The sequence below is a fragment of the Leptodactylus fuscus genome, chromosome 11 (genome assembly GCF_031893055.1).
Source record: "Leptodactylus fuscus isolate aLepFus1 chromosome 11, aLepFus1.hap2, whole genome shotgun sequence".
NCBI classification, from domain to species: domain Eukaryota; kingdom Metazoa; phylum Chordata; class Amphibia; order Anura; family Leptodactylidae; genus Leptodactylus; species Leptodactylus fuscus.
In genome coordinates this window covers 46,193,926-46,203,261 of record NC_134275.1, presented here as the reverse complement: position 1 = coordinate 46,203,261, position 9,336 = coordinate 46,193,926, and the positions used below count along the sequence as shown (strand labels likewise).

At 45.3% G+C, this 9,336-nt stretch overlaps 1 protein-coding gene across 4 annotated transcripts in view; it reads right to left on the bottom strand.

Annotated features, from left to right (window-relative positions):
- Positions 1 to 9,336, bottom strand: part of SYN1 (synapsin I) — a 57,055-nt gene that overhangs the window by 27,771 nt on the left and 19,948 nt on the right. For all 4 annotated transcript variants that reach the window (XM_075259587.1, XM_075259584.1, XM_075259585.1 and 1 more), the window contains exons 4-5: positions 1,510 to 1,666; positions 774 to 863 (exon numbers count right to left, since the gene is read on the bottom strand). In XM_075259587.1, coding sequence (XP_075115688.1) covers positions 774 to 863; positions 1,510 to 1,666 — 247 coding nt within the window. The remainder of the gene's footprint in view (positions 1 to 773; positions 864 to 1,509; positions 1,667 to 9,336) is intronic.

Genomic DNA, 9,336 nt, shown 5'->3' with positions numbered 1-9,336 from the left:
ATTATAGTAGTTATATTCTTGTACATAGGAGCAGCATTATAGTAGTTATATTCTTGTACATAGGTGGTAGTATTATAGTAGTTATATTCTTCAACATAGAAGATAGTATCATAGTAGTTATATTCTGAGGGCATTAGTATAGACATAGAGGGCAATAGAGGGCAATAATATAGTTGTTACATTCTTGTATACAGCAATCCCTGCGGATTATATATTTGACAAAGTGAAACCTGTAGTGATCACACAATGAAATCCTGCAGATTTATGTGATAGAAAATCCACAGCCTACACATCCCATGTAGACTTACCCTTAAACTGTAATATGAGGCACAGCCCACAGACAAGAGTGGCGCTGTTCTGTAAAGAGTCTGACCTTATTCTCCATATACCTTTCACCATTGAGACTGGTCTCAATTATTATTGTAGACCTCAAGGTGACTGAAGGCAGATCAGCGAGTGTGAAGAAAGTAAACGTGCAGCTAAATTCGGCATTCTATACAGACATCTGTTTTTCATCATTGGCTTCACGATTGCAGATTTCTTAAGTTCTTCCATGACACATAACCTCCTTCCAGACAGGAGGGGCCAGGGAAGTAACCTGCAGTGTACAGTAGGAGCATTGCTGCTTGTGTCTGGGGGTCAGTACAGGACACGGGACTCCAAACAAGGTGTAATTCACAATATCAGCTCAGGAAATGACTCCCTTAGGTGGGACTATAGGAAGTGAAGGTCTGTGGTGGGCTTCAATCACATCTCCATGGTCTCTGACTCACCATCTCCTTGTGGTTGGGGTAGTACGTCTGCTCGATCAAAGGGAATTCCTCAGGTCCCAGCTTCCTCTGCAGGCGAACCAGCTGTGAAAACTGAAGGATGAATAACAAAAGAGGTCACCGGCTGAACATTATGGATGTTGTGGAACAAAAGGTTAAAGGGGCTGCACTACAAATTTAGTCTGTGCGGTTGATCAGTGGAGTTCAACTCTCATGGAGGGGTCTCGAATTTCCCTGTTGGAATAGACAGTGGTCATGCATGTGTACTGTCACTCCAAATGGTTGGACTCCAGTCCCCATCCTTGTAATCGATTGGGATCCAGCCATCAGACCCCTAATAGTCAGACATTCATCCACTTTTTAAGAAACTGTTTGCTTAAATGGCTTTCGTGAGTGCTATATATTATTATATCGGCCCTCCCCCAGCGATCATATACTGATGACCTATCCTCAGTCCTGAAGAAACCCTTTAAGCTAAATGGAGATCCCCCTCAAGAGGCAGCACTAATAAATACTTGTGGCAGCAAACTCTAGGGTCACTGTCAACGGAAACATATTTTTGGATTATAAAATACTGTAGTTTTCATACTGACCACTAGATGTCAGCATAGCAGACTATGCCACAACAAGCAGACTAAGCTGCTTTACAGCCTGCTGTGACGCTGAGCACTCCATTTATTTCATCATATTCCCTGAGCTGTAGGACTCACTAGTGTGAATTGAAATTAGAAGTACTCACCACCCAGGGCTTATCACAAAAGTTATAGACTGAGTGCAAAGAATTTAGGCTGGGGACACCTGCATACTGCAGGCCAATCACCAGGCTACGGAAATCGCCATTCCGTGCCATGCTGAAAGCGTGCTGACGGATGAGAACAAAATCTGGCTTCAGAGACCTATAAGAAAACAGAATAAGCAATTATAACTCAGAGGTAAGAGGTTAACAGACATCCACCATAATATTAGTAAATATGAGTCCAAGTTACCCTGATTTTAGAAACACTACAGGGACAACATGGATGCCATTACAGATACTCTAGGAATTGTTTCCCAGCTTTCCTAGAATCCTGAATGGAAAACCTGTCTAGCTATGTGACAATATATGGCGTCATAACTGGCACAGGTTACCATGCCAGGCTCTAAGGACACCAACCATCAGTGTGAGAACCCCAGATGTGACACTTATCCTCAGCCTACAATTAGCGATGTGTCAGGGGGCTCCTATCTGAGCGTCAGGGCTCGGGGGGGTAATTTACAGCCTGTGATGCACTGCGGCAAAGTCTGCTATGGCACACCGCCCTGGAGCCAATAACCTACACTGCAGCTGAGGGATGTCATACTTTGTATATATATACAGTATATATATCTCACATATGGTTGGGCGATTTGGGGGCAGAATCATCCAGGCGGAATCAAACATGTCACACTGAACTATAGGGACAGATGCACTTTTAGGAGACTGCAAAGATCCTCATGTTAGTTTATTATGCCCACTATACCTACCTCATCTACAATAACTATGCCTACGATACCCTCCTTATGTACAATCACTATGCCCATCATAACCTTCTTATCTACAATCACAAAGCCCACTATACCCTCATCTACAAACAATATACCCACAATACCCGCCTCATCTACAATCACTATGCCCACTATACCCTCTTCATCTAACAATCACTACGCCCACTATACTCTCCACATCTACAATCACTATGCCCACTATACTCTCCACATCTACAATCACTATGCCCACTATACTCTCCTCATCTACAAACAATATACCCACAATACCCGCCTCATCTACAATCACTATGCCCACTATACTCTCCACATCTATAATCACTATACCCATGATACCCACCTCATCTACAATCACTATGCCTACTATACGCTCCTCATCTAGAATCATAATGCCCACTATGCCCTCCTCATCTATAATCACTATGCCCACTATACCCTCCTCATCTACAATCACTATGCCTTCTATACTCTTCTCATCTACAATCAGTATGCCTACTATACTCTCCTCATCTACAATCACTATGCCCACTATACCGTCCTCATCTACAATCACTATGCCCACTATACTCTCCACATCTACAATCACTATGCCCACTATACTCTCCTCATCTACAATCACTATGCCCACTATACATACCCTCCTCATCTACAATCACTATGCCCACTATACTCTACTCATCTACAATCACTATGCCCACTATACTCTCCTCATCTACAATCCCTATGCCCACTATACTCTCCTCATCTACAATCACTATGCCCACTATACCCTCTTCATCTAACAATCACTACGCCCACTATACTCTCCACATCTACAATCACTATGCCCACTATACTCTCCACATCTACAATCACTATGCCCACTATACTCTCCTCATCTACAAACAATATACCCACAATACCCGCCTCATCTACAATCACTATGCCCACTATACTCTCCACATCTACAATCACTATACCCATGATACCCACCTCATCTACAATCACTATGCCTACTATACGCTCCTCATCTAGAATCATAATGCCCACTATGCCCTCCTCATCTATAATCACTATGCCCACTATACCCTCCTCATCTACAATCACTATGCCTTCTATACTCCTCTCATCTACAATCAGTATGCCTACTATACTCTCCTCATCTACAATCACTATGCCCACTATACCGTCCTCATCTACAATCACTATGCCCACTATACTCTCCACATCTACAATCACTATGCCCACTATACTCTCCTCATCTACAATCACTATGCCCACTATACATACCCTCCTCATCTACAATCACTATGCCCACTATACTCTACTCATCTACAATCACTATGCCCACTATACTCTCCTCATCTACAATCCCTATGCCCACTATACTCTCCTCATCTACAATCACTATGCCCACTATACATACCCTCCTCATCTACAATCACTATGCCCACTATACTCTACTCATCTACAATCACTATGCCCACTATACTTTCCCCATCTACAATCACTATGCCCACTATACCCTCCTCATCTACAATCACTATGCCTACTATACCGTCCTCATCTACAATCACTATGCCCACTATACTCTCCACATCTACAATCACTATGCCCACTATACTCTCCTCATCTACAATCACTATGCCCACTATACTCTCCTCATCTACAATCACTATGCCCACTATACTCTCCTCATCTACAATCGCTATGCCAACTATACTCTTCTCATCTACAATCACTATGCCCACTATACTCTCCACATCTACAATCACTATGCCCACTATACTCTACTCATCTACAATCGCTATGCCCATTATACCCTCCTCATCTACAATCACTATGCCCACTATACTCTCCTTATCTACAATCGCTATGCCCACTATACTCTCCTCATCTACAATCACTATGCCCACTATACTCTACTCATCTACAATCGCTATGCCCACTATACCCTCCTCATCTACAATCACTATGCCCACTATACTCTTCTTATCTACAATCACTATGCCTACTATACCCTCCTCATCTACAATCACTATGCCTACTATATTCTCTACATCTACAATCACTATGCCCACTATACTCTCCACATCTACAATCACTATACCCATGATACCCACCTCATCTACAATCACTATGCCTACTATACGCTCCTCATCTAGAATCATAATGCCCACTATGCCTTCCTTATCTATAATCACTATGCCCACTATACTCTCCTCATCTACAATCACTATGCCCACTATACCGTCCTCATCTACAATCACTATGCCCACTATACTCTCCTCATCTACAATCACTATGCCCACTATACTCACCTCATCTACAATCCCTATGCCCACTATACTCTCCTCATCTACAATCACTATGCCCACTATACATACCCTCCTCATCTACAATCGCTATGCCCACTATACCCTCCTCATCTACAATCGCTATGCCCACTATACCCTCCTCATCTACAATCACTATGCCTACTATACGCTCCTCATCTAGAATCATAATGCCCACTATGCCTTCCTTATCTATAATCACTATGCCCACTATACTCTCCTCATCTACAATCACTATGCCCACTATACCCTCCTCATCTACAATCGCTATGCCCACTATACCCTCCTCATCTACAATCACTATGCCCACTATACTCTCCTCATCTACAATCACTATGCCCACTATACTCTCCTCATCTACAATCACTATGCCCACTATACTCTCCACATCTACAATCACTATGCCCACTATACTCTCCTTATCTACAATCACTATGCCCACTATACTCTCCCCATCTACAATCACTATGCCCACTATACCCTCCTCATCTACAATCACTATGCCTACTATACCGTCCTCATCTACAATCACTATGCCCACTATACTCTCCTCATCTACAATCACTATGCCCACTATACTCTCCTCATCTACAATCACTATGCCCACTATATCCTCCTCATCTACAATCACTATGCCCACTATACTCTTCTCATCTACAATCACTATGCCTACTATACCATCCTCATCTACAATCACTATGCCCACTATACTCTCCTCATCTACAATCGCTATGCCCACTATACTCTCCTTATCTACAATCGCTATGCCCACTATACCCTCCTCATCTACAATCGCTATGCCCACTATACTCTCCTCATCTACAATCACTATGCCCACTATACTCTACTCATCTACAATCACTATGCCCACTATACTCTCCTCATCTACAATCGCTATGCCCACTATACCCTCCTCATCTACAATCGCTATGCCCACTATACTCTCCTTATCTACAATCACTATGCCCACTATACTCTCCTCATCTACAATCACTATGCCCACTATACTCTCCACATCTACAATCACTATGCCCACTATACATACCCTCCTCATCTACAATCACTATGCCCACTATACTCTCCTTATCTACAATCGCTATGCCCACTATACTCTCCTTATCTACAATCGCTATGCCCACTATACCCTCCTCATCTACAATCACTATGCCCACTATACTCTCCTCATCTACAATCACTATGCCCACTATACTCTCCTTATCTACAATCACTATGCCCACTATACTCTCCACATGTACAATCACTATGCCCACTATACCCTCCTCATCTACAATCACTATGCCCACTATACTCTCCTCATCTACAATCACTATGCCCACTATACTCTCTACATCTACAATCACTATGCCCACTATACTCTCCTCATCTACAATCACTATGCCCACTATACTCTCCTCATCTACAATCGCTATGCCCACTATATTCTACTCATCTACAATCACTATGCCCACTATACCCTCCTCATCTACAATCACTATGCCCACTATACTCATCTACAATCACTATGCCCACTATACCCTCCTTATCTACAATCACTATGCCCACTATACTCTACTCATCTACAATCACTATGCCCACTATACCCTCCTCATCTACAATCACTATGCCCACTATACTCTTCTCATCTACAATCACTATGCCCACTATACTCATCTACAATCACTATGCCCACTATACCCTCCTTATCTACAATCACTATGCCCACTATACTCTTCTCATCTACAAACTATGCCTACTATAGTCTTCTCATCTACAATCACTATGCCCACTATACTCTTCTCATCTACAAACTATGCCTACTATTCTCTCATCTACCATCACTATGCCCACTATATCCTCCCCCTGCTTACACGGGATCATACGCTGCAGAAAAACACACAGAATGTCATTACAGCGTCTTATGATGTTAGAGAATATCTGACGCCTTCCTGCAAAGCATAAACTTCTAAATGACTGGTTTCATTATCGCAGTGCTGCACGATCTCCACAGGGGGGCAGCCTCTACAGTAAACCAAGCACAATAGCAGCGGCAGGAGCTGTTATTAGACATGTCAAAGTAAATGACACAAATGCCGCCCCTGTGTGTGAGTGACGCTGCACATCTACTATATAAACCATATCGCAGATCACTCACACTGCCCAGGGTATCACCAATACACAAGTGAGCTAAATGGCACAATGCCAGGCGACCACTTTACCCCTCCCGGGCACTTATGGAGGACTGATCCTACTGAGATCATAGGAGGAGACCCAGAGATGATCCTGCTGTTTATATGTTCTGCAACTACTCCTCACAACCACTAGGGACAGTCAACATCATAAATGGCATATAAATCTGCACGTTGAGTTCTGCAACCTCTCTCTCTCTTGCTTCTCTTCTAGTGTGTCAGTATTCACTGAAGTTTTGTCATTCTGTTCATGTTTCAGTGCCACATTGCATTCAGTCCTGAAATTGCTCTTCTTGGTGTATGCAAGCCCATGGAGAGGAAGAGATGAGGAGCTGCTGGACGTTCCCCGATGATGCTTATCGCAGTTGGATCCCTGTTACGAGACGCCTCCAGCCCTGACACATACCTGTATTAGATAAGACTACATAGGGGAGCTTTAGCTCTTTAGCTGCAACACCCTGATGTGTTACGTCAGCGGCCTTGCTTAGTATTCTCTAGCAGTGTGGTCATGTCTCGCACTATCAATGTGCCGCTGGGGTACGGGGGCAGATCTCACAAGCCTGTGCTGGTAACTTACATACTGACTATTAGTTTTGGCCCCTGGTGGGAAGCACTGCTCTTCTGGCACACTGCGGTTCTGCTGCCCATCATCAAACGCTCCTTCAAACAGAAGACGTCTGAGGATGGAAGATGAAAGGACCTGCATGAAGGGTGAAGTGGCCGCCAGGTGGACCGACTCCTATTACATATGAAATGGGGAGATGGATCAAAACCAGAGGAGAAGGTGGAGAAGCTGCCCATAGCAACCAGTCAGCGCCATATCTCATTCATCAGAGGCAGATTTGTGGGGTGCAAGAACTGCTTTTATGCCCCTTAATGAGATGAGACAGACAAAGACCTGCGTAATGTTACAAGAAAAGACTAAGGGGGCGCCATCACATGATGGTTACTAACCCGGTAATCCCATCTGGCACACTTCTAGGATATACCATCACTTTATGATCCGTAGGAGCCCCTAAACCCAAGACAGGAGTTGCAGGGCTGAAGAAAGGAGCTGCAGGGCTGAAGAAAGGAGCTGCAGGGCTGAAGAAAGGAGCTGCAGGGTTGAAGGAAGGAGCTGCAGGGCTGAAGAAAGGAGCTGCAGGGTTGAAGGAAGGAGCTGCAGGGCTGAAGAAAGGAGCTGCAGGGCTGAAGAAAGGAGCTGCAGGGCTGAAGAAAGGAGCTGCAGGGTTGAAGGAAGGAGCTGCAGGGCTGAAGAAAGGAGCTGCAGGGCTGAAGAAAGGAGCTGCAGGGTTGAAGGAAGGAGCTGCAGGGCTGAAGAAGGAGCTGCAGGGCTGAAGAAGGAGCTGCAGGGCTGAAGGAAGGAGCTGCAGGGCTGAAGAAGGAGCTGCAGGGCTGAAGGAAGGAGCTGCAGGGCTGAAGGAAGGAGTTGAAGGGCTAAAGGAAGGAGCTGCAGTGCTAAAGGAAGAAGCTGCAGGGCTGAAGAAAGGAGCTGAAGGGCTGAAGTTGAAGGGCTTAAGGAAGGAGTTGAAGGGCTGAAGGAAGGAGCTGCAGGGCTGAAGGAAGGAGCTGCAGGGCTGAAGGAAGGAGCTGCAGTGCTAAAGGAAGGAGTTGAAGGGCTAAAGGAAGGAGCTGCAGGGCTGAAGGAAGGAGCTGCAGGGCTGAAGAAAGGAGCTGCAGGGCTGAAGGAAGGAGCTGCAGGGCTGAAGGAAGGAGCTGCAGGGCTGAAGGAAGGAGCTGCAGGGCTGAAGGAAGGAGCTGCAGGGCTGAAGAAAGGAGCTGCAGGGCTAAAGGAAGGAGCTGCAGGGCTGAAGGAAGGAGCTACAGGGCTGAAGAAAGGAGCTGCAGGGCTGAAGGAAGGAGCTGCCCTGCTAAAGTAAGGAGCTGCGGGGCTAAAGGAAGAAGCTGCAGGGCTAACAGAAGGAGCTCCAGTGATGAAGTTTTCCATGTACAGCAGCGCCCCCGGTTACCTGGTTGTGCAGGGAACTGCAGCTTTATTCACTTGAACAGAGCTGTGCTGCAGTTTACTGTGCAGCCAGGGGGCAGTATAATCAGGCAATCAATCATGATTTTGGTCGCATGTGATGCACCCTGAGGAGGGGCATACTGCATATCAGCTCAGCTGCCCCTTCATTCTCATGGTGGGTCTTCCTAAGGTTAGACATAATGAGATGGCACATCCTTAAAGGCTTCTAGTGTAACCGCCATACAGGGTACTATACAACCTACAGGGTTCTGCAACCTCTCTCTCTCTTGCTTCTCTTCTAGTGTGTCAGTATTCACTGAAGTTTTGTCATTCTATTCATGTTTCAGTGCCACATTGCATTCAGTCCTGAAATTGCTCTTCTTGGTGTATGCAAGCCCATGGAGAGGAAGAGATGAGGAGCTGCTGGACGTTCCCCGATGATGCTTATCGCAGTTGGATCCCTGTTACGAGACGCCTCCAGCCCTGACACATACCTGTATTAGGGGGCGTTCACACTACCTTCGGTGTCCGACATGTAGTGTCCGCTCCTAGTGTCCGCTCAAAATCTGTCACGG